Genomic DNA, 26204 nt, shown 5'->3' with positions numbered 1-26204 from the left:
TCTGTTCTATTTTAAAATACAAGGTGTCTCATTTAGGTTTTTTTTTTTAAAAAATGTGTTCTTGGACTATATTGTGGTTCAAACTGAGTCATTAGCTATGTTTGATTATTCGTATTTATTTATTTATTTATTGAGATTATATCTATATGGGAGCCGATTCTGTAAATTGTTCCACAATAAAAAAAAAATAGAAAATGTCCCATTTGACCAATACTCGCTAATTTAAGTGGCATTAAATGGAAACATTAATTTAAAATTTTTTTTTTAAAAAAGTAGAATACTTGAGTAAAGTCAGTCAGTTGCTTTCCATCACTGGCAGGTTTAGGTGTTGATTTTTTCCTCAATTTATTTTTCATCACTCTGCACTTACAGACTTTGATTTACTATGAAAGCACGAAAGGGACAGTTAAACAATACACTGACCAGACTTACAAACAGCTGATGTTTATCCCTGCTGATGCTACATGCTAAGGCTGCTAACAGGCTCCGCCCCCTGCAGGTCGAACAGGTGATCCAAATGAGGCGCGGAGCGAAACTTTGTCAAACTTTTCTCGGCTGTGAGGGTGTGGAGAAGCTGACACCGTGTTTCTGTCTCTGTCCTTTGTTCCGAACAAAAACTGCACCTGAAATCAGAGCAGAGCAGCTTTATTCTCGGTAACCGAACTCCTGCTGCTCTGAACCGGTCCGACTCCTCCTGAAGGGGAAGTGAAGGTCTGATCTGCTGAAGTTCTCCAAGTCGCTGCTAGTTGCTGTGTGTTTACGTTGTGTTTACGCTGTGTTTCTCTGACTGCACACTGAGGTAAGCTCTCTGCTCTTTCATTGTGTTGTCGCTGCTGTTTTTTGTTGTCAAACATTCCTACGGACGCAATGCAGTTTGGCATAAAGCGTGGCGTTGTTTTGAGAGAGCACCTCGGGCCAAACTGCGTTAAAAACTTCACTGCTTTTACATTTCGGTTCCCTGTAACTGAGACACGCGTGGCAAAAAGCCACATCATCACTTGTAACCACTCAGTTAGACGCACTTTTCAATTCGGCGATAGCTGCTTACCAAACAAAGTAACAAAATAACTTTTTTTTGGTTGTCTTTGAGTTTTGAGAGTGGGTTTGTGACGCGCAAACATGAGCCTAAAACGGCAAATATTTAAATGGAGATTGGTGCTCAAGTTTGACAAAAACAACAAAAAATGCGGAAATTCAGACATAAACAGCTAGTAACAACTGTAAACACTGAAAACAGCTTGGTCTATGTGATTGTCAGTTTATATATATTTTGAGTCTTGTTTGGTTTCCTCTTTACTACTGGTATCAAAGTAACTAAGTACATTTACTCAATTATTTCAGCAAAACTTTTGAGGTCCTTTACTTGAGTATTTCCATATTATGCTACTTTATACATCCACTCCATTCCATAAGAAAGTATTGTTCTTTCTACTGTACTGCATTTATCCAACAGCTTTAGTTACATGTAAGATGCAGATTTTATCATAACAAAATTTTAAAGTGCAGCAAAAGTTTAAAAAAAATTAAATAAGTGCTTTCCAACCTTTTTGCCTTCTTACATAATAAAAACAGTAGTAATAGGTCGGACTCACATTTACCATGACTAGAACTTGTTATACTCCTCCTCTGATCATTGATTTATGCAATAAACACTCCCCTCAGTGTATAAAAATGACATATTTGGAAGTATTTCTTGCCTTAAAATGACTTGCATGTAATTCTACAGTGTTGCATCCTTTCGATGTTCACTTTTTCACTGCAGCTCGAGCACGCCAGCTCACCTGCAACTCTACTCAAACCCTGTAAAACTACTCTAAGCCGCACACTGGCAAACTGCAGTATTGGAGTGATTCTGCCATGCAAATTTAAAATCTGATGAAGAGTAGATTATAAACAGCCAGACTCTGCAAATTCTAGCATATAAAAACACCATGTGGACGTGTTAACAAGGTAAAGAACTTGGTTTCACCGAAGAGTTTTTTTTTTTAACAAAAAAAAAAAATATTCTCACATGGTTCATTGTAAATAAATGTTCCAATCATTCAATGTCTCACCAAAAACAGAGAAATGGTGATATCACATGTGTGTATTTGAAATCCTGTGTGCTTTTACTGAAGGGTTATTCTGTCTGAAACATTCGATTATTAGCCCTGTAAGACCCAAATGTAGGAAAAAATGAGCAAAAAAATAAGTAGGATAAGCAAGAAAAATTCTCTCTATATATAAACCCCAATATAGAAGAAAATAAGCTAAAAAAAAATAATAATAATATAAATATATATATATATATATATATATATATATATATATATATAAATAAAAAACTGATGTTGTGTTTCTGCAACAGCGTGTTTTACAGGGTTAAAACTATTTCTGCTTGCTTGACCATCTCTGCATGGCCGGACATTTGAAACCATAAAATATGTAAACATTTTTAGAAAAGTTTTAGCTTCATATAGCAGATATTTACAGATCTTTTTTCAAGAACCATCGACCCACTTTCTGCAGATTTTTTTGCACGTTGAAATTTGAAAACATGTTTGAATGACATCTCTGGAACTATCAAAGGTAAAGCCTGAAATATTCAGTTATTTCTTGTCATGCTGTTGGTTCAGAATCTGCAATACTAGACAAGTAGATGAAATCTGATTATGGATGAGCTGAAACATGAAAGAAAAAATTGAAGCTGTCATGAAAAGTCCCATGTAGAATGCTTTTCAACTAAAATGAAACAAAGTTGTTTCTGTAGAACTTTTGTAACTGACTGAGCAGCATTCAACTTTATTGTCATTACACATGTACAAATACAGGTAGGAAATGCAGTTTGACATCTAACCAGAAGTGCAAAAGGCAGCAAGTGCAAGATTTAGAAGATGTGCAGAGATATACAGGGTGACAGAGACTTAATATGTTCTTATAGACATAATGCATTGAATATAGAGATGCTGTGCACATATTTATAGATTGTAATATACAGTTGGAGGTGCAAAGAACATGCTATACTAATCGACATAAGATATGGATATAAGGATATATATGAATGATATAGACATAATAGATATAATATAAGGGTATATATGAATGCCTGATTCTTCTTCCATGACCGCTCATTACACCTCTTTAACATTTTCAGAATGAACGTGTTCAGAAGAGAAAAGGGCCCGACGGCTCCGACTCCAGTGGTCCCACCTCGACCCAGTAAGGAGGTAAGAGGAGTGTAGTGGAGGATTGTGGGTTAGTTCTTCTTGTTTATGTCAGTGCCATTAACTGAGGCCTTGTGTTCTCCTCAGGAACTAGACAATCCCATCACACACGGGCTGAACAGACAGGATGCAGGAACAGCTGCAGCCTCACAGGTAAATGTTGAAATATATAAAAACAGCAGTGCACAAAAGTCGGTCTCCTCCTGGTCTGATGAATTATTTCCTGCAGGAAAACAAGAGGGAGATCACAAATGAGCTGAACCCAAAGACCAAGGTGAGACACATCTACAAACCTCGTTGATGCACTGTTTTTAGTTTGTATGCGTGTTCCTAAACATTTACAAATTTTACACCAGTAATCATGAAAAAAATAAGCCCATGAATCGCATGCAGAAAATGAATTGCTCATGATTGATCTGTTGCTTTGTATAACCACCAGAGATCAGGTGTGAAGGGAGTTATGCAGAAGGTCAACCCCTTCAAGTCTTCCTCGCAGGTACAAACATGGACGATGCAACACTAAATTTTTAAAAATCATTTTTAAATACCTACTGTATAAAATGACCAAACGTTCCTCCTTTATTCAGGCCTCCTCTTCAGTCAACAAAGCTCCTTCCTCAGAGTCACTAGAACAGACGACAGACTCCACACAGGTGAGATCACACATATACAAAGTGAAAAGCAATAACTTCCCATCTTTGAAACGCTGTCGACAGATAAATGAGGTGTCCTTGTACACAAGCACAAGAAAAAATAGCTTCTTTAGTCATTTATGGGGCAAAAATATCATTAGATGTACAGATTACATTTATTAAGTGATTTCCAGTTGGCTTAATTACATTAACGTGGTTCAAAAATGAGATGAACAGCAGAACTTTCTCAGCTGTGGATCTCATCGTGGCTCGACGTGGAAAAGGAAAAGCCAGAGAGGTCGAAAAATCTGATTGGTAGACTTCATAAAGATGGAAAAGGATATGGGAAAAAAGCAATCAACTAAAAATCAGAGAAACACAGTTGCAGCATTAATCAGGAAGTAGAGAACAAGTCACAGTACCATGATCTAGCTCTAACAGCAGACTAGCAAGTGCTTCCAGCTTGAAGTTGTCAGTGGGAATCTAAGTTTCTGACACCTCAGATAGTGCAAAAGACATTACATAGTCAGGGGATGTCAGTATGCTGCCTGACTTGAATCTAATAGAACACCTTTGAGGTATTTTCAAGGAAAATTTAGAACGGCACAACCCCTGCAGAAAATAGCAGCTAAGACAAATAGTTTTTGAAGAATGGCAGAATATCTGTCCAGAAAATGTGTGTAACACTGTCCAATGCTGAGCAGGACTCAGTCTGTGATCAAAACTAAAAGAGGGCATACAAAATATTAAAATAAAAGATTTTAATCCCATTAAGAATTTCTACTATGGGGCCTGTTCAGTTGCAATCTTCTACGTTGCTAGACTTTCATGTTTGAGTTTTAACAAGCACTTATTTTTGGTAGTGGGTTAATTTAGACTGATTTTGCAATGAAAGAAATAGTTGTCTTTCTAACCCACAATGCCAAAGTGACACAGTTTAACTCACGCTGAGGTGAACATGGTTTGATCCAGGTCTGTACTTGCAGCACGGTGCCATATCTGCAAACTGCATGAAGCTGGATCTAGATTACTGGATAAAATCATGTCCCTGACCTTGATACAAGTCATTTAGTTCCCTTGGATAATCCCACTGAGCAGCTGCTACACCTTATATGTCATATCTGGTAGAGGTGCACAATGAGGCAAGACGAGCTTCACCATCTTTCTGTCTTCTCAGTTGGAAAGTAAAGAAAGGAACCAACTCAGTCTGGACTTGGTGTTACTTAAAGTATGCGCTTTTTAAAAAATGTTTGCTTCAAGTCATGAAGTAATTGCATGGAATCTATTTAATTCTGATTATTTAAGTGTAATGCTAATGTACAACAGTTCAATGACTAGTGTTAGGTTTTGTTGTTATTGTCATATCCAGGGTGTGACTGTTTCACCTAAAAACATGTTGGGAAGATAAGATGAGCCTTTATTATTCTCACAGCGGGGACATCTGCAGTGTCAGCAAACAAAAAGAGTAGAAAAATGTAGGGATATCAGTCAGTAAATACAAGATAAACAAGACCTATACATAAGTGCTTGTGATATAGTACAGATACTTCCATGTAAAATTTCCAAGATTGCACACGGTTATTCAGGGTTATGTAGAAAAACATTGATATTGCTTCTTCCATGAGTAGAAAATGCAGATAATATAAGCGGAGTCTGCTGTAGCCTGTGCTTGTAGGCAGCATTTGCATTGTCACGAGTCCAGTTTATTGTACCCAGGTACCTGAAAGATGTCCCCATCTCAGTGTCCAGTCACTGGATGTTCACTGGTGTCGCCTGAGAGTGTTTGTACCTCAGAAGTATAAAGTCAGCTCTTTGGTTTTCCCAGCATTGAGGTGTAGGTAGTTCTGCTGGCTCCCGTCCATGAAGCTCTGGGTCAGTTCTCTGTACTCCCAGTCATCCTCGTCTGTGATGAGGCCGACGACGGAGTTGTATGTGAAGCCTGCGGTATGGAGGGCGACGACAAAGGGAACTAGGACTGTTCTCTGTGTTTAGGACCATATCCTGTGGCAGGATCTACTCCTGGTTCAGCTTCAGCTCTCAGACATTCAGCCTCACATTATCTTTATTATGTAGTCTTTGATACAGAATTCAGAGTTGAATCAGTGACTACAAGCTAATCTCTTGTCTAGTCCTGAGGCAGCAAAGCAACATCAAACCACAACATTTCCACCACCTGCTTCCCAGTTTTTAGGTAAATAGTGTTGGTCTGCATTTTTAAAGCACCTTTTAACTTAACTCTTGTGTCGTCCTGCGGGTCAAAATTGACCCGTTTTATAGTTTGAAAATGTGGGAAAAAATATATATTTTCACAGTGAAACTTCTGATGTCCACATTTTCAACATTTTTGGGAAATCTTTGAACATTTTTTGGTGGGGAAAAAGAAATGTTAAAAATGTTTCACAAAAAAATCAACCAAAATCCAGCGAATTTCGCTGGATTTTGGTAGATTTTTTTGTGTGAATGTTCTTAAAGAAAATATTACAAGTTTTACTGATCTATATGTCATCACGTTAGATATTTTTAGGATTTTTTTGGAAGATTTTTACTCATTTTTTTGGAAATATTTACAAGAATTTTCTTGGCAAATTTGGGGGATTTTTTTAAAACAAAAATTTAAGGGAAACTTTTAAGGAATTATTGGAATTTTCTTCTTGAAGGATTTGCAAATTTTCAGAAATTTGGGGAATTTTTTTGCTGAATTTTGGGATTTTTTTTCAGACAAGGAAACAATATTTTTTGGTGCCCGTAAATGAGGAAAACAGGAGGGTTAAACTGGGTTCTGCACAACACTTTACATTGTGTTTCTCATTCGCCTTCAGAAACGGATGTAAACGAAAAAGTTTATTCATTAGAAATGTATTTTAAACATGAGTTGACTCTTAAAGGTTTCACACAAGTTTGCTATGGGTACACTTTTAAAATGTGACAATATAGAGTTAATTAAGTGACAAGCTGCCATTTTTTGTAATGTTTAAATCAAATAATTTATATACCAATTGCTTATGAGCAATTTAAAAGAGTGTGTAAAGGTTATAGCTAACTGAACACTGTGAGCTGCTGATGAAAGAAGCATCTTCTGTTGTCCAAATCAATATTAACCCTGCAGCTGTTCTGTATTTATACAGGCACAGGGTTGAACTGACTCCAGCTGTGTAAACCTGCAAAAGAAATGCCAGTAATTGAAAGCGTTATGCAGTTTCTCCCTTCACAACATCACCAAGCAACACATAGCTCAAAATGAGAGAAGTTTTATTTGGTATCTATAGGGTTAAACTGTCCCCTCCAGCTCTGGTGTCCTCTGCTCTCTACTGGTTTTGTCCTTCAGGATTTTGATGGTAATCTGAGAAATAGTTGGCAAATGAGTCGGTCATTTACTGTAACCCAGAAAAACACACAGAGCCAACATTATCAGCTGATATAAAAGACAGGATTCGTCTGTTGTCCATTTTAAACTTGTTTACAATCAGGATTCATTTAAGTTGAAAAAAAAAATCCAAACCGCTTGTAGATGATTTTCCTTATAGTTCAATTATTTATTTCTAGTATTTTTTTAAATCCCTGCCCATACTATAGGACATCTACCACCTTCAATTTTTCCTAAAGACCTTAGAGAGCTCTTTAGATTGTGGTGTGATGACATCCCACAGTTTAATAGCAAAGAAAACACCAGAACCTAGATGTCAGGGGTTTAAAGGACTAATGTTGAGTGACATCTAGCGGTGAGTTTTCAGATTGCAACCAACTCCATCAACCCACCTCTAACAGAAATACTCAGCTTTGTTTTGCCAGAAGCCACTTTTGAGAAATAACAAGAAAGTCCTAGAGTGGGTCAGTTTTTTTCCATTGATTTAGAAATGGGTCTACATGCATTACTGGGGGGAAAATTCTGACTCTTTTAAGAAATGTAACAAATAATAACAGGTTGCTTGATAAATTTCTTTAATACAGTAGTGAGAAAATGTTCCTCAGCCTTGGCAACTTTTTATAGTATGACAGTGAACTTAGACCAGTATAATCTGTGGAATTCTTCTCATCCTATCAGAGAGTTTACACTGCATATGTGTATATATGAGACGAGGTTTTACACTGAAGATGCTCATAAGTGGCTGCGTTCTCTATTTTGTACCCTACTTCTGTAACATGCACACACTAAGCTGGAAGCAATGGTCAGCTTTAGTCTGGAATATTCCAAAGTGCCTTGTTTCTCTTGGAAATGTGAAAAAAACAAGATTTGTTTGTGAATAGATGATTGGTATATAAGTAATTGATAACTGATGAGCGTACAACTTAGTTTGTAACTGCGTCTTTAGAAGCATATAGGAGAACCTGCAGGGACCAAACCTCAGTGTGAAAACACAAAAATACTCCTCTGTAAAAGCTAGTTCACTTTGTCTGTTAGGAGCTTCTGTAGAAAGATGGATTCATAGTTCCAGGTACTTATACACCAATGAAAACAAAATCATTAATACTTTATTTCTGCTGATAGATTCCATTAAATCCTAAACTTCTAAGAAATGTTCCACCTGTCTCTCCCGAAGGAATCATTACCACTTAATATTAAACCACTCATCGTAGCTTCACGGATTTAAAGATGCATTTACTTTTTCCATGTGTCAGGTCAGTTTATTTAGAAAATAAAAATGTGTCATCTGTTTGAGTATGTCATCTTTATTAATGGGAAATGTTTCAAAAACGATCAAATATTTGCTTGTCCAACAATGTGCTTTTTTTTCAACTTACTTTCAAATTACAGTGTGTCATTACTGTACAGAACAACAGATTGAAGACTACTTTATGTATTGAAGTATTTCTTACTTATATAAGGTATGTTTTTATTAAAAGCAGGTCTGTTGTAGCATCGAACACATTCTGATTTAAAACCTTGAATTGAAGTCAATTTGGCTCAAATATGAAGTAATAAGAATATGTGGTTAGTTATGTTTTTGCCACTGGGTTTTTTTTTAACCTTCTTTTTTTGGCAGCTGTTTGACATAAATGCATTAACGTTTTGATTTACAATAATATGAACTAGTTTGAAGAATTAAATGACAATTACGTAACTTCAACAGTACATGAATGAATGAATGAATGAATGAATGAATGAACCTCAAAGTTGAATGCCCAAAAATCTGCCAACAAAGGCTCAAAACTAACTCTGGCTTTTTATGACAGTCAACGGCTGCTTTACAGATTAAAATCATTCTTCCTTGTAATAAAATCAAGTGTTTTAGATTAAAAATGTCAATACTGGATAAATTAGTTGAAATTGGCTCCTCTCTACCAGCTCCAATATGTAAATGATCCCCACATGGTAGGACAGTAATATTATTAATAATACTCCAGCAATATAACATACGGTATACAAGTGTGAAGTGAATATACTCCTGTGCAATATCACTGAATGTCAAATGATCTTAAAGTCTATTAAATTCCAGTAAATGTATTACTTCATGTTGAACAGTATGGCATGTGCTCTTGTGTACAATTTAAAAACTAACAGTTTAGATTCACTTTATTAAAAGTACTGGTTCTACAGAAGGAAAATGAGTAAACCTTTCATTATTGAGATTCATGTCTTTTATTTTGTCAGTACTTCATACGTACGTCTATTATTGATCTATCTGTCTGCATGAGGGATACCACTGTCACACAGACTTCTGCAGAGGTGTGTTGCCACTCTTCAGAGACTACTTTCCTTCATCAGCTCTTTCCTGGAGGGGTTGTTTTGCTCTACATTTGTCTTTGAAATACCCCAAAGGTGTTCTATTGGAGTAGAATCAAGCAATCAAGTTTAGTTTCAGTGATCTATATTTCAGGTGTGTTTACTTTTGTTGCATTGTGTTTCCACTCTGGAGGCTGTGATTTCAATATGTCTCTTTTAAAGTATTTGTAAAATATATCCATTGTTCAACTTATAAATAATGCAGATTGTATGCTGGATTGCACTAAATACTACATTTTACTTGTATTTTGAATTTGTGTATTACTCCTTCAAGTTAAGTGAAGTATTTTAGTAGTTTTTTCTCTGACATTGAGTGCAATACTGTGATTTTTCACTTGGTGTCAGCTGTGTCTTCCTTTAATCAGTTGAAACTTATTTTTCAGAACCCCGGTGTGCTGAAAGGTGTCATGCAGAAGGTCAACCCATTCAAGTCTACCTCCCAGGTAACCTCATCATTGTCTGCATGTTTCAGAGGTAGTCATGATGGGAGATACAATATTGGTGCCAACTCACCTGGTTTTCTCATGCAGGTGTCTAAAGCTCCGTCTTCAGAGTCACTGGAACAAGGACGAGTTCCAGACTCGACTCAGGTAGGAAACCATTGAACATGTATGAAGCTTCACTGTCAGAACTCAGACTGGCTTCTTGGTAACACGATCAGTCATCCACACTGTCAGGGTCTCTGACTTAGCAACCACTTTACTGCAGTACTTTTCTATCGCAGCTGATTGTTTTCTGGGTGTGCGTCCCTTTAACTGATGTTGTTCATACCCACATTTACTTTAAATGAGCTCATTTTGTATGAACATTACTGTAACTGGAGAACACTTTGAAGTTCTTGTTGAAGTTTGGAGAAAAGTTTTCTCAGCACAGTGCCAAGTTCAGACTACACTACACTACACTACAATAAATCCAGGGAGAAATGGCCCCATTATGCTCGTGGCAGTGGTAGAAAATGGTAATTGTATGTTACTTGAATATTTCCATTTTATTCTTGCATTTCAGAGGGGAATGTTGAATTTTCTACTCATATATGTTTATCTGGCAGCTTTAGTTACTTTAAAGATGAAGATTTTACGCTATAGATAATAGAACACGCTTTCAAAATACATTGTTACAGATGAAACTTCCAAGCTTTTTAAAATTAGCCAGTTCCCTACCAAAACTCAAATATTGGTGAAAAAAACACAGAAAAATGACTCTGTATCAGAACTTTCCTCTACTGTCAATCATGTTTAGAACCCTCAGATTTATCTGCCGTCTCTGGATATAAAACTGGTTATAAATAGGTTGAAGCATCAACGGTAAAATGCTGCTGACACACTGATCCTTTAATATTAATAATCTAATGATGTCGCATCAGTTGTAGAGACCAAACCAGAACTTTTAATACTACTTGTGACTATATTTTGCTGCAAGCTTATGTACTTTATCATGCAGGACTTTTATTCGTAATGAAGTTTTTTTGTTTTACATTGCTTCACTGGTACTTTGATTTAAGAAAATGATGTTACTACTACTTCCACCACTGGCCAATGTCATTTATTTTCTGAATGTGTGTTTGTCTTTCAGAATCCTGGTGTGTTCAAAGGAGTGATACAGAAAGTGAACCCCTTCAAGTCTTCCTTGCAGGTACTGACTTTGTGCATCTCACATCCATTTCTAGCCTGTAGCTGTTAAAGCACAACAAATCCGAGTATTCAGACTATAAGCCACATCACTGCCAAAATCTAATCACTTGGTCCTTGTATCATTTCTGACCTTCCTGGAAAGTTCCATTCAAATCCCTTTGTCTTTTTTTGAGTAATGTTGCTAACAGACAAATAGACGGACAGATGTACACCAATCGTCACATAACTCCACCGTTCCATGGTGGAGTAAATATAATAAGTGAGCTAAAACCAGGCTAGAATAGAACAGTATAAAGTAATGCTGGCAGTTACACTCTAGTAATAAGTAATGATAATGAAATATTGCGCCTGGAAATTTAGATAAAAATGAAATGTTGTCCATTACATTAACAATGTTGTACATGAAAGTGAAATATTGTTTGTAATCAAAATATTACAAATGAAATGTTAGACATGAAAATGAACTATTACACCTAACATTGAGAGTATGAAATATAGCACATTACGTATTACACATGAAACGAAATGCTACACGTGATGCAGAGACTGGTTTTACAAATTCTTGTGCATACAACTTGATGGACAACATCTGCCAATCAGAGCAACACAATCGATGATGCAGCATCAAAGTACACAGAGTTGCCTCTCAGCTGTACAGTCATTTATCGAACTCGGCCCACATTAGACAAACAGTTGGATATAGTGGACTTGGGTGATGCCAGATGGAATTTTGTTTGAATAAGAGATCTGGTCTTCATCCAGAACAAATCAAACATCAGCTGTCAGAACTGTCTGGTTCCCAGGTTACACTCATCAGAACTATTTTACTAGAACTGTGCAACTTGATCTGAAGCTTCCTTGTGTTTAAACAAAGGAAAGAGATCATCAGTTTTCTGGAGGGATTAGCTGTGATTTATTGGAAGCAGTTAGGTTTGGGTGTAAATTGGTGCTAAACAAAAGACATAAATAGAACTGAAAGTGAACTTCTCCCTGAAACTGAGTTGTCTAGACTACTTCACACTAGAAACAAAATAACCACAACCTTAAAAAAAAAACCTCACTGCTCTTAATTTAACCGAATTACAGACACAGTAGCAGCCCAAACTAAAACAATGGTTTTCTAATGCACAGTGTGCAACAATCCAAGAGTCCCTATCTAAGCCTTTAACACTCGCATGTAACAGCTCGTACTCACAAGATATTCAAAACTGAAGCACACGGGGGCAAGAAGGACCGCCACCGAATGTAGGGTGGATGAGCCTCAGCTCCAGAGGTGGAAGAAGGGACGAAACAATGATGGCCAGGAAGACAAAAGTGCCGAAACTCGGCTGGCAGCTGTTTACAACACTGATTATAAGCAGTAACGGCTTCACTTAGTATGTTCAGGAAATGCCCTTTTCTGTTTAGTTTCAAATTTGGAAAAGAAAATTGCTGTGAAAACTGTCAGGACATGTGGCTCCACAGGACAAAATCGTTTTAAAATGATTATATTTACCATACTTTAATTGATAAATAAATCATATTTTATGTCTTTCAAAAAGGCTTAAGCAAAAATAATAATAAACTTAAGTAGAAATTAATTGTAAAAAGATTTTCCAGCATACTTTAAGGGAGAAAGAATTAGAAATGTAGCTCCATGGCCATAAGTTTCAATGTATTTGTATGGAGTTTATTGGGTTTGACTGTGTACTGATTAACTATTCATCTCTGTTTGTTTTTGGGGCGTCTAACAAACTTACTTTGACCGATTTGAAATCCTTCCATTATTTGCACTTGGCTCAGCTCCTGCTTCAAGTGCTGTAAGGAAAGTGTAAAATTCTGCTGTAGACATTAAAGAAATAAGGATTCAAGCCTTACTTTAGCTTATAAAGACATGTAGTGGCATGGCATACTGTACCCTCATGTTTCTGTGCATATTTCCTGCCACTTTGCAGTTGACTTTGCATAAATGATGGTCGTAATGTCAAAGTCTAAAGAGTGAAACAAATGCAGACTTAAACCTGCCTTCTTTGTAAGAGCCAGCAGGGGGCGACTCCTCTGCAAAAATAAGTCTAAGGAAATGAGCCTACTTCTAATGTGATTGACTACCTTTGTAAATACTTTTCTCATTAGGTCATGGTATATAATGTTCACTTTGTAGGTCATGTTCCATGCTGAGTAAAACAGATGACAAATCAGGACATGTTTTAAGGTGTGACTGCTTTGTGATTGACAGTACTGTTATTTTACTGTCACCGAGTTTCATTTAGTCATCATCCATGAGAAAACCAAGATGGCAACGGCCAAATTCCAAAAATATTTCCAACATCTTGTGACTAGTCTTGTGATTTTCTTGTCCCTGACTGACATTAGGTACCAAAAACTGATGTTCATGATGATTCTGCAAACCCACAAGAAACTGGAAAAGAACCTCATGACAGACAGGTGTGTACCGCATTGTTTATTCCACTGATGTACCGATATGCTTATTAGGGATTTGTTCACATGGGACTTCACTCAGTTTAGTTCTGCTTTTTTTGTCGTTTAGAATCCAGGGATGTTTACGGGAATGATTCAGAAAGTCAACCCGTTCAAATCCTCACAGCCGAAGGTACCATTTATAACACCGATGATGCTCAGCTGATTATACGGGTGTGTGGGAGATACAGAATATCTTTTTGGAGCTCATATCTGGAGATGTTCACCTGCTCTATTTGCTTTTCTATGCCTTGAATCTGTCCAGGATGCCCGGCCTCTACACAATGAGCTCTCCTCCAGCAGTGGAAGTCTGACCGACAATAACAACATGCCAGAGAAGCAGGTGGGTCTGTGAAATCAAGAATACCCCACAACAGCGCGATCCTTGGCGGAATAATAAAACGTAGGACATTCACATAGGACGATCAGCATACGTTTGTCTGTGTGCAACATTACTCAAAAACAGACTAATGGATTAAATTGGTTTAAATTTTCAGTTGAGGTCATAAATGACACAAGGATCACCTCTTTAGATTTTGGCAGTCATCGAGTTACACCTTTCTGACTGCCTGTGAACACATCATGTGCGATTCTGTTGAGAAAAAGGGCCAAAAATAAATCACTTTCCCTTACATGACCCAAATTGGCCAAAAATAAACCGTTTGCACCAAGTTCAGTTGAAAAACCAGAAATTCTGCAGATCTCAGAAGCCATGACTGCTTCAACAGTCACACATTGAGACCTTTCAGATGAACTGCAGGCAGTGTTCACACGAAACAGAGATGAGAGTTCTTTCTATCTAGTCATAGTCATGAGTCACAGTGAGTAACAATGTAGTCTGGCTCACCGGATTTGAACTTAAGGTTTAAACCTGTCACTCACTCCAAATATTTCATTTGACCTTCTCCTACTTTTCCGCTATGTACATGTAATAACTTTCAAAATACCTTCACTATGGGAAACATTAACATCGATGCTGAAAATGGCAAGTTTTTAAGATTTTGATTGTGCAGTAAGGCTGGCCTGCTCAGTTCCTTTCTATCCACCTTTTTTTACAGCTTTCTATCCACATGAATGTGATGCATATGGGTATTTACTGTGTTTTTAGAACCCTGGGATGTTCAAAGGGATGATGCATAAAGTAAACCCCTTTAAGTCTTACACACAGGTATGAATACATCATTTCTGGATCTTTTCTTTAATGTCAAGTTTACACGTTAAAGCCTGGTTTAAAACAAACAGTCATGATGTCTGACGCTGTGGTTTTGTAAAACTGGTATGTTGTTTTGTTGTGACGCAGATGACAGATGATGAATGTCAGACAGACTCTGCAGCCAAAGCACAGGTGAGCTTAAACTGAACTTACATTTGAAGCCACTAAAATGCGTTGCAGCAGTGACGCAGATGCAAGACATTTTTGATGCTTCACTTTTGACAGGTGACCTTTCAGACAAGAACACTAGGTGTGGCATTAACTAGCAACGAAGATGAAACAATAGTTAAAGATATGCTGCATGACTTCTATCAGGATCTTAATAGGAAGTTTCTTTTTTCCCCACAGGAAAACCAAAGTGTCCACAGTGAGAACTCCACCAGCTCTGAAAGCCTGGACGACGCCACAATAGAAAGACATGTAAGACATTTAGGACATCTTAATGTCGACATGCTAATTTTTTTTCCCCCAATTTCCTAAACAAATCTAGGTGACTGTTTTTGCCTTAAATCTAATTTTAGAAATCTAATCTCTTGCTGGTAAAAACAGCTAGCAGCACTACTCTTCTATAGTGATGAAATATGACAATAAAAGGCACACTTTCACTTTTAATTACATTAGAGGAAAGTAAATAAATGCAAGATTAAAAAGAGAAGTTTTAAAGTGTGGTTCTGACGCTGTGTAGATTCGATGCTCTGAACTCGGCTACAAGGTTATTCCAGGAGCAAAGGCTACAGAATGGTGCGTCTCCGAACCTTCAATCAGGAGTTAGTCCATTAAAAAGGTTAAAAACTAAATCAAACAAAATGCCAAAATAAACTGGGAGCAGATAAAGAGCCTCTAAAAGTGGAATAATGTGTCTATTTTTAGTTTTAGTGATAAAATCATCAGATGTTTTGTTTACAGCTTCATTTGAGAGACAGGACCTTATAACAGTCGGCTAGAAATAAAAGCATCAAGAAGCCTTTCAGTGTCTTTGTTAGACTGGAAAAGTTGCACAGGGGTGGATCTCTGAGAGGGTAAATGATGGGAATCAAAAGATCACAGTCGAAGACGTCAGCAGCATTCTTCACTTTATGTTCTTTGAGTTCAAGCAAATGACAACAGATGCGAGTCTGCCTTTGTTTGACACCAGCAATGAGCTTCTCACCTTTATATAAAAAACTGGACTCATGATTCTCTGAAGCAATTACAAACGCATGTAGTCAAACCACAAACATGTCAAGCATCTCACCAGGGAGATGTTTGACATTTAAACCGAGACAGGAAGTAATGTTTGATGTTTGAGTCGTTCAGAAAGTACTTGACAAGTGGTTGATAGATACTTTTATTAAAACTAAATAATCACAGTAAACTACTCATGCATGTGGCCTTAGATTGAATGCCGCACTTTATTTGAAGCTAGAAGTTTAAAATTGAAACTAACCTTTCACCCTCTCCTCAGTCTATTTGGTACACAGATGCTGACACCAGCTGTGAGGTAAAAAGTCAGCCAGTGGAGGCCCCAAAGAGAAGAAAGGTGAGGAACACACAGATCTGAGCCCATGTACATTCAGATGAACTTCTCATGTGAAGTGTGAACATTGCCTCCACATTTATTTATTTTTATTCCGTGTGAGGCCGCAAAAAATTTGAGAATAATAATTAAAACGTTCTGTTTCTTTCCTCCTCCAGACTTTCATAATAAAGAGGATACTTCCCCGCACACTGTTTGGTTCTGGAACAAAGGTGAAGCCAACATATTGCTTAGTACGTCACTGTACTGTTACATGAAGGCCTCCATTGTAGCATTCTGTATGCTGTTTCTATTACCTTTTACTTGGGTTTTCTACATTAGAACGTACAATATTTTATAATTAATTGAACATGTGGTTTTATCTCCTATTTTCAGAGTTTTGTATTCAATCTTTAAGTATTTTCTTACTTTCCAAAAACTTATTTTTATGTTGTTAATTTTGTTTTGGCTCCGCAGGACTCTGCTAATGCATCTGCTGCCCCTGACGATCCACCTCAGGTTAGTGGTTAAAATAGTTAAAACAGAAGCCACATATCAGAATAAATTGAAACACAACTGATAGGAAGAGTAGATAAAGAATACTTCAGATGTACAATATGATGAATCATAATGCAGTGTGGAAAATGCACCAAAGTGTAGTGAATTAGTTCATCTTGTCAATAAAACCAGGCAGAGTAACACTGAATAGCCTTTATTTTCAGCACAATACTAAGAGTCCCTTTGTTGGAATATACATATATATTGAAATGTCAGATTTGTCCCACAAAACAAATTAGTCCTACTATAAGTCTACGTCATCACAGCAGCCTGCCTCTCAGGTACACTATATTGCCAAAAGTATTCGCTCACCCATCCAAATAATCAGAATCAGGTGTTCCAATCACTTCCATGGCCACAGGTGTATAAAATCAAGCACCTAGGCTGCAGACTGCTTTTACAAACATTTGTGAAAGAATGGGTCGCTCTCAGGAGCTCAGTGAATTCCAGCGTGGAACTGTGATAGGATGCCACCTGTGCAGCAAATGCAGTCGTGACATTTCCTCCCTCCTAAATATTCCACAGTCAACTGTCAGCTGTATTATAAGAAAGTGGAAGTGTTTGGGAACGACAGCAACTCAGCCACCAAGTGGTAGGTCATGTTAACTGATAGAGCGGGGTCAGCGGATGCTGAGGCACATAGTGCCAAGAGGTCGCCAACTTTCTGCAGAGTCAATCGCTACAGACCTTCAAACTTCATGTGGCCTTCAGATTAGCTCAAGAACAGTGCTTCAGCAGAGAGCTTTATGGAATGGGTTTCCATGGCCCAGCAGCTGCATCCAAGCCATACATCACCAAGTGCAATGCAAAGCATCGGATGCAGTGGTGTAAAGCACGCTGCCACTGGACTCTACAGCAGTGGAGACGCCTTCTCTGGAGTGACCAATCACGCTTCTCCATCTGGCAATCTGATGGACCAGTCTGGGTTTGGCGGTTGCCAGGAGAACCATACTTGTCGGACTGCATTGTGCCAAGTGTAAAGTTTGGTGGAGGGGGGATTATGGTGTGGGCTTGTTTTTCAGGAGCTGGGCTTGGCCCCTTAGTTCCAGTGAAAGGAACTCTGAATGCTTCAGCATACCAAGACATTTTGGACAATTCCATGCTCCCAACTTTGTGGGAACAGTTTGGAGCTGGTCCTTCCTCTTCCAACATGACTGTGCACCAGTGCACAAAGCAAGGTCCATAAAGACATGGATGACAGAGTCTGGTGTGGATGAACTTGACTGGCCTGCACAGAGTCCTGACCTCAACCAGATAGAACACCTTTGGGATGAATTAGAGCAGAGACTGAGAGCCAGACCTGGTCCAACATCAGTGTGTGACCTCACAAATGCACTTCTGGAAGAATGGTCAAAAATTCCCATAAACACACTCCTAAACCTTGTGGACAGCCTTCCCAGAAGAGTTGAAGCTGTTACAGCTGCAAAGGGTGGACCGACGTCATAATGAACCCTATGGATTAGGAATGGGATGTCACTTACGTTCATATGCGAGTCAAGGCAGGTGAGCGAATACTTTTGGCAATATAGTGTATCTCTGCATTTCCTGTTGGCAGGTGCATGATCATACTACATGTTGCATCAGTCAACCTAATTTACAACAACAAAGAGTACTAACTTCCCATGAACCCAAAAGTCCATCAGGTAGTTTTTTTTATTTTAAATTGGCGAAATTCAACCATTTCTCAGAGCCCAAAACTGAAAAAATTGTTGGAAATTCAACTTTTTTACTGTTCTTGAATGATGTTGATTGGCCAATGGTAGATTTACACCCACAAGCTAAATCAATCATGTGGCAAACTTTGCATAACTGCAGGCTGATAGGCAGATAGGAGGCAAGTATGGAAACAATGCATTGTATGCAGACACTTCTTTTCACTGTACTGGTATATTGCCCCTGTGGGAAATTGGAGCAACATACACTACCAGTCAAAAGTTCAGTGCTTTTTATTTATTTGTATTATTGTCTACATTGTAGATGAATATTGAAGATTAACACTTTTTTTGTTTACAACATAATTCCATGTGTATTCTTTTATAGTTTTGATGTATTCAGTATTAATCTACAATGTGTCCAAACTTTTGACTGGTAGTGTACATTCCAGACTTTTCAATTTTTGAGAAAAATAATTGAAGAAATTCAACTTTAAAGTGCCCTAAATATGAAATGTAAGCTGTCATTTATTTAATAACAGAAAAAGAAAGAGAATTACATAACCTAACCTGCTGTCAGTACACAATAGTAGCGCAATTGATTATTATGCATTAAAGAATAAACTGACTTAAATGATAGTGTGTGGCAAAAAATAAAAAAATCCTTGGAGTTTGACACAGTGACCTCAGCTATCAAGTCTTCTAATTGCAAAAACAAGTAGTTGTGTAACCTGCAGAAGTGTACATACTGTTGATCTAAATGCAGTGACTCATAATTAGTCCTGGCTCCCGAAGTAGAGGAGCAGGTTCTCCACCCACCAATTACAAGGTTGGAGGCTCATGCCGCTGTTAATGGTGAAGGAGGAACATTGTAGAGCACTTTGAGGGCATCTAAAATAAAGAAGCGTTAAGTACAGATCAAAAGAGGCGTGTGTACTGGTAATTACAGTCTGAGTCTTCAGGTGCTTTCCTCACAGGTAATAACAAAACTATTCTTTCAGGTGTGACTAACTAGTGGTCTTAAAGCTCCCATTCATTGCCTGACGTGTTTTATTTAACCACTTGGTAAACCAACACATCATAGTGTGGCCAGTAAATTCTAGTGCAGTTGTGCTACTAGTTCCCACACCCTTTGGTGTAGCATCTTAAATAAGTATGAGGTTGGTTGTTTGCGTGCTGTGACAGAAAACAATTATCATATGTCCAATATTTGTTGCATTACAAGTTTCAGACAGGACAACATCAGTGACCTGCTTTTTAGTTTCTCTAATTGTGTGAATATGTATAGAGGTTGGAGGACAAATAAATAAGAAAACATAAAAAACAAGTGAATTTTCTTGTATTAAAACATGCCTGGTAGCCAGTTAAGTGAAGCTGTCTTTGCTAATTTAATCCTCGTTAATGTTTTGCAGCAGATTCTCTCCAGTGATTGTGTTGTTTCTTTTTGTCTAGGAGGTAGTTGAAGTTCAGACGCTAGAAATGGCCGAAGTACCAGTACCCAGTGAAGGAACAGCCCTGGACCCTTTAGACGTATGCTCATCTTTTATCTTTTGCAATATCCGCCATTCTTGGTGCATGTTTGTGTATTTTAATTTGCATACAGGAAGATTCTAATATTTTTGAAATGATTAATTTCCAGGATGAAGAAGGCCTTCTGGCATGGTGGAGAACCGTAGATGGTAAGATTGATTTATTAGTGCGTATTTCAGTTAAAACATGCTGGTATTAATGACTTTGCGTCTTTGTGTTAGGATGGGATGAGTGGAACGTGGCGACTCAGGATGGTGAAGCAGAGGAGTGAGTAGAACATTTATTTACCCAAGTTACCAACTTGTTTGTAGAATTTATTGTAAGGATTCATTATCAGCACTAGAACTAATGTCTTGCGGTTGTGCACTGAAACCAAAAACTGAAGCTATGGTTTACTCCTAAAGTAGGGCTGCACAACTGATCAATTAATAATCCCAATTTTGACTTCTTACAGTTAATTAAACACGATTAACTGCAATATTGCTTTAAGAAGTCATTTTTGGTAACACACCTGTCTGTGCTGCATTAAGTGGAGACTAGAGGCTTCTCTACTGTAACCTGCATTTGGGAAACCTTGTTTTATACATCTATAAAAAGATGTTCGATCAGTGAGGCATGTTGGGTACAATTTCTTTTTTCTCGTTTGCCTGTAGAAGATGCACTGAATTTAGGTGAGGAGTATTTTAAGACTTACATATTAGCAGAAATTTAACACAAGTGAAAATGCAAACAAAATGTTAAATAAAACATAAAAGTAATGATGCAGTACCTGACCAAATGTGGAATGTGATCCATGCTGTTGACCTTTGTCATATAAAATGTCCTCACTTCATCATTCCTGTTAGACATCTGTGTGAAATTTTGTCTAATACAGTTATTACCAGAGATGTGTTTGATGAGGTCACGCTGATCTTTGACCTCCTCATTCTTATCTATTCATCCTTGAGTGCAACACATCAGAAACACCTGAAAGGAATTTCATTACATCTGGAAAAAACTTTCACTTGGAGTCAATGATAAACACATTTTAGACCATAACTCAAGAATTCTTGTGCTAATTCTGACAAAATTTTCATACAAATGTTTAATTTAACACCATTACTGAGGAGCACATGGGGAGGTTGTGACTATATTTCACCACTGGGTGGATAGTGGTGACACGATTCCTTCACAGGTTGTACTTCACTGATTGGTACACTCAAAAGACTGCGAGACAGTTATTCTAGTTCAGCTGATCTGCTATTACTGATATTGTTTACATAACTAGCTTTTTAGAAATTCATATGAAACTGCAACCATCCTAACAAACGTGGTTGAGATTCACCTGTTGTGTAAAATCTTTTTCCTGTTCCCTTACCTCAGAGTGGTGGAAGAAGCAGCTGACCGTGTCTTCATGGCAGCTCGTCTTTTTGTTCGCTTCTTCAACCAGCGCGGCGCTTCACTCCAGCAACGCATCCTGGAGCTCCTGGCCTTAGCTGACGCAGCAGACAACTTCCACAAAAAGACGGTCACGGCCAGCGTCGGCGGCGGGGTAGCCAGCATCGCAGGCTCCGTCACCACCATCACCGGCCTCATCCTGGCGCCCTTCACGGCAGGAACGTCGCTCATCGTCACCGCTGTGGGCATCGGCATAGCGACAGCGGGGGGTGTGACGTCTGCTTCAGCCAACATCACAGACACGGTCCATTCAAAGACGGACCGCAAGAAGGTGGAGAAGATGATCCAGGATTACCAGGGGGAGATCAAAGACATCAAGGAGTGCCTGGAGTTTTTACAGGTAACAACATAAACAGTTTGTCACTTTTAGACATACACAGAAAACAAACACATGACAAATGGCTGCAATAATGTTTAACTAGCATATCCAAATATACATTGGTTGGCAGTCCTAGTCTGTGCTAATATTGATTCAACCAGCTGGTTGACTGTGAGCATCAGCAGTACTCCGCATTTAGGAAGCTAACAAAGAGTAAACATTTCCTGCTCGCTATACCTGCATGTTCTCTTTATGACTATCCAATTGTGGTGAAGTGAGCAGCTTTTTCCTTGTTATCAGCTTGAATATTGCCATCTTCACATCTCGTGTCTCTTTTGCTCTGTGTACGTGGGGAGGTGAAGCAGAGAGAATGTAGTTAGAATAAATGACAACAAAATACAGGAGACCCTCTCACATTGAGGTAGAATTTAAAGTTAGATGAAAAGCATGACATCTATATTTTTAAATTAAAGGCAACAGTCTTGCAAACACAGTTTGTTTTCCTTTGATGCCATTATTGTAGAAATTTCAGTTCTACATTGATTTGTTGCTGCATTTAAGGGCTGTAAATTTTATATATCTTATTACCAACTTCCTGCCATGCAATTATTTAATATCTGAGTTACAAATAGAAGTTCTGTAAAATGTGAATTTATTTGTTACAGTTTGTTGTGCAAAGTTAGGAAAGCAATGTTAAAATCAAACTTTACACATCAAATAATGATTCCCAGCCTCTTCACACTGAGGAATGCAGCTTTTTCACATTTGTATCATATAGGATGCACCAATCTGATACCAATGCTTAATCAATAAACTGTATTCTTCGCTGTATGAAGTTTGATTTTAGCAGTGCTTTCCTGACTTTGCAGAGCAAAATCTAATAAACGTATACACACACACATATAACTTACTCAATTATTTATTCTAAAAATATTTAATAAATGTGTTCTAGCCACTTAGACATTAAACAGTGCTTTCCATACAGTTGCCTTTTAGTTTTAAAGAAACAATATATTTCATGTTATTAGCCCATTTACCTCAATGTCAGAGTCTCTACTGCATTTTGATGCCACACTACATTCCCTCTTCTGTTTCGATCCTTCACACACAGAGCAGATAAGGACAACAGGATAACAGAACAATGTAATACTATGACATGATGACAACTTGTTCTGTAACTGAGTGCAGTGAAACCTTCCCAACTATTCTCACATTCTTTCTGATCCATGTAATCTGTTGGTTAGCTATAATCCACTACTACTTCAGGGAGACACTCTGCAGCTACTCCTGAAAGAAAAGATGATGCAACACTTTACATGATGCATTTATTGCTCATTAAATGCTATGATAGATGACAGGTTTATGGTTGGAACACTAACCACATGCAGCAGTGTGTGTGTGCGCAGTGATAGTTTTGCTGGCTGAGTGTTGTATTGAAACTACTTTATTCCTGAGCTCCTAAATAAACCAATACAGCGGTCCCTCACTATTCGCAGTCTAACTGTATTGAGGATTTTGCGGTATATAGGCATTTTTAGATATTTATTATTTTAATAATAAGTAAAATAAGCATTTTCTGGCCTAAAAAAGTTTAAAAAAATATTTTAAAAAATAATTAAAACATATTAATAGAATATTAAATTGAAATAAAATGTGTAGCATGCTGGGCGCTGATTAGCTCAGCGACTGTAGCATCAGTCTCCTCCATTTCCCGTGTATAGCATGTGTTCAGCATCACGTCTTGTCCATTTCACATCGACATCCGATCGCTGCGCATAGTGTTGTGGTAAAGGTTTATACTCCCACGATAGACGAGAGACCACTGTACATCTGTCATAGGAGCACTACACGTTCAATAGTAACAGCTGGACACATCCATAGCATCATATGTGTAAACCACGCCAGCAGCCAAAGTCTGTAGAGTAACCATAGCTTCACTGTCACAACCAGTAGAAGCATACTGTCAGAGATCAGCTTTTTAAAAAAAAAAGAGCAATAAATGCATCAAGTGCCACATTAATTTTCCTTCTATAATATTTGAAGAGTGTTTTCCAAAGTCAAAGTGTGTTAGAGCTGGACTAAATCAACATGCGTACAGAAAGAGGTGCAAAAGCATGCGGGGTAACGCAAATTTAAAAATTCTCACCTGTAGCCAACCCACAATGAATATTAACTAACACCCAAAGGCCAGATCGCAGGACTGAAAATCAGATGATGCATCCTTATTGGCTACTTCATTAACCGTTTGATGTGCAGTGTGGGTCAGGAGATTATTTGACCATGTTGCACATCAAAGGATTAAGTTCATCTGTGACCAAATCTATTGAATTTATGGATAGAAACAAATTCTACTTCTGTGAAGCTCGTATGGCGTGCCGTCCAAAACAAATGTGTTGGATATTTATTACAAAACCTAGAACAGCAATTTAAATAAATAATCTGATTACTAATCTACACCTTGGTTGTAAAGTCAAAAGCATTGATTATTTTTCCAATGTAAGATCAAAAGATTTGGACTGTGAACCAAAAAACAGGATTGCTAAAGCTATGAACTTTAGTAATGTCTAATGTGAAATCTATTATTTACCTCGCAGGAAGGGATGGAGACTCTCGATGAGTGGAACTTTGAGCAGTACGCAGACAGCATCTCTAAAAAGCACCTCAGCCAGAATGTCAAACATGTAATGAAGGAAGGCGGCCGAGCAGGCAAGGCTTTGGTGATCAACACAGAGAGTCTGATTAGTACCATTCAGGTCCTCAATGTAGCCGGCGGTGCTGCTAAAGCTGCCCAGGTGATGAGCGTCACTACCGGAGTCATGTCAGGTCTCTTCCTGGCTCTGGATGTGTTTTTCCTGGCAAAGGACTCCATGGAGCTGAGAAAAGGAGCAAAGACAGAGTTTGCTGCTAAGATCCGAGAAGTCTGTAAAGACCTCCAGGACGGACTACTGGAGCTGAACAGCATCAAGGAACAGCTACAAAAAACTATGGATGGGATAGAGGTGGAAGTAGAGGAGGAAGAAGATGAAGAGCTGCTAAAATCTGATTTGAAGAAACTCCTTGAGCTTGAAGAATGAAGGACAGCGGTGAAAGCCACAAACCAAAGCTTCACCGTTACAACCCAAACACCAAGAACAAACCGAAGATGTTTCAGCAAAATCGCTCTGGTAGTTTTTCAGCAGTCACTACTGTTACTACACAAGGCTGTGAAAGAGGACTGTACTGCGAAGTAATTGTTTTGTAGTAATATATTTTAAATATTTATTTTATGAGTAATTTTAATCAAATGTGCAACAGTAAACATATATTGTAGCTTTTTTTTGTCATTCGGTGAACTGATGTTATTTAGAAATAAAAATGGTTTCCTATTTGTGTGTGCCTTTGCATCACGACTCATGTCAAGTTGTCGAAAATTTCTTTAAAATGGTCATGCTCACATTTTGGACCAAATACTATGTTCCTTGTGTATTTGTATGTAGGTTGTCTTTTTTTCACGTTACGTCTGGCAGTCAAGTGCACCTGCAGCGACTTCACAATCAGCAGGGATTGCTATAAGCTAGGTCAGATCAGCAGCTGCTGCCGTAGTGTTCTGCCTAAAGCAAAGTCTAATACTTTGATTTTGTATTTAATTTTTTTTCCTACCTCATGACCCGCTTTTTTTGCTGCATTTGTTACTCCCCTCATCCACTGGCTCTCGGGGATTTAACATTATTGTATGACTTTTTTGGTGACATTTTCAATTCAATTTAATTGTCTTTATTGTCCCCTAAGGGAAATTTGCTTTTCAGGTGAGTAAAACAACAAACACAAAACATAGCAACACAACTCCAAACACAATCACTATCACAAAGATTCAAGGAAAATGCTGGCAAGGACAAGTGACCATACACTACGAGGGACAACTGAAGGCAGGACCATCATTCCACATCACGACCCGGACAACATGCTATGATGTTTCTGATCAAATTTTAGGTAACGTACTACACTGTAGTCCAAAACGTCACCAAAAACATCACAGTACAACATGTCGTCCAAAACGTCACCAAAAAATGTAATAGTATAATATGTCGTCCAAAACGTCATAGTACAACTGTCGTCCAAGACGTCAAAAAAAGTCATAGTATAGTATGTCATCCAAAACGTCAAAAAAAAAAATCATAGTATGTCGTCCAAAACGTCAAAAAAAGTCGTAGTAGAGTATGTCGTCCAAAACGTCACCAAAAACAACATAGTATAGTATGTCGGCCAAAACGTCAAAAAGAAACATCATAGTATGTCGTCCAAAACGTCAAAAAAAGTTATAGTAGAGTATATCGTCCAAAACGTCAAAAAATACATCATTTTATAGTATGTCGTCC

The 26204-nt window shown here is 37.9% G+C and overlaps 1 protein-coding gene across 2 annotated transcripts; it reads left to right on the top strand.

Moving 5' to 3' along the window:
* The first annotated feature begins 489 nt into the window (after positions 1–489).
* On the top strand, positions 490–25218 carry apold1b (apolipoprotein L domain containing 1b). Of its 2 annotated transcripts, none has more exons than XM_035953880.2 (23): positions 490–799; positions 3134–3206; positions 3291–3356; positions 3433–3477; positions 3643–3699; positions 3791–3856; positions 9941–10000; positions 10088–10147; positions 11130–11189; positions 13541–13612; positions 13716–13778; positions 13911–13988; positions 14754–14813; positions 14946–14990; positions 15207–15278; positions 16303–16377; positions 16533–16607; positions 16831–16872; positions 20016–20093; positions 20203–20242; positions 20315–20360; positions 21456–21870; positions 24444–25218. In XM_035953880.2, exons 2-23 carry the CDS (start codon positions 3135–3137, stop codon positions 24921–24923), a joined length of 2127 nt encoding a protein of 708 aa, XP_035809773.2. In that variant the 5' UTR covers positions 490–799; position 3134; the 3' UTR covers positions 24924–25218. The 2 variants fall into 2 exon arrangements, with proteins under 2 accessions (XP_035809773.2, XP_023138269.2); XM_023282501.3 differs by having other exon boundaries at positions 492–799; positions 16533–16586.
* The last annotated feature ends 986 nt before the right edge of the window (positions 25219–26204 follow it).

The sequence above is a fragment of the Amphiprion ocellaris genome, chromosome 23, assembly GCF_022539595.1.
Source record: "Amphiprion ocellaris isolate individual 3 ecotype Okinawa chromosome 23, ASM2253959v1, whole genome shotgun sequence".
NCBI classification, from domain to species: Eukaryota; Metazoa; Chordata; class Actinopteri; family Pomacentridae; genus Amphiprion; species Amphiprion ocellaris.
Note: the sequence above shows the minus strand (reverse complement) of the source record. Positions and strands in the feature narration are given on the sequence as shown.

What these genes read in the sequence shown, in the direction of transcription:
- apold1b (XM_035953880.2), top strand. Translation starts at nt 3,135, where the DNA reads ATGAACGTGTTCAGAAGAGAAAAGGGCCCGACGGCTCCGACTCCAGTG. An exon ending in CCTTCAAGTCTTCCTTGCAG is followed by an intron (nt 11,190 to 13,540) that starts GTACTGACTTTG and finishes GACTGACATTAG; the next exon opens with GTACCAAAAACTGATGTTCA. An exon ending in CCCCTGACGATCCACCTCAG is followed by an intron (nt 16,873 to 20,015) that starts GTTAGTGGTTAA and finishes CTTTTTGTCTAG; the next exon opens with GAGGTAGTTGAAGTTCAGAC.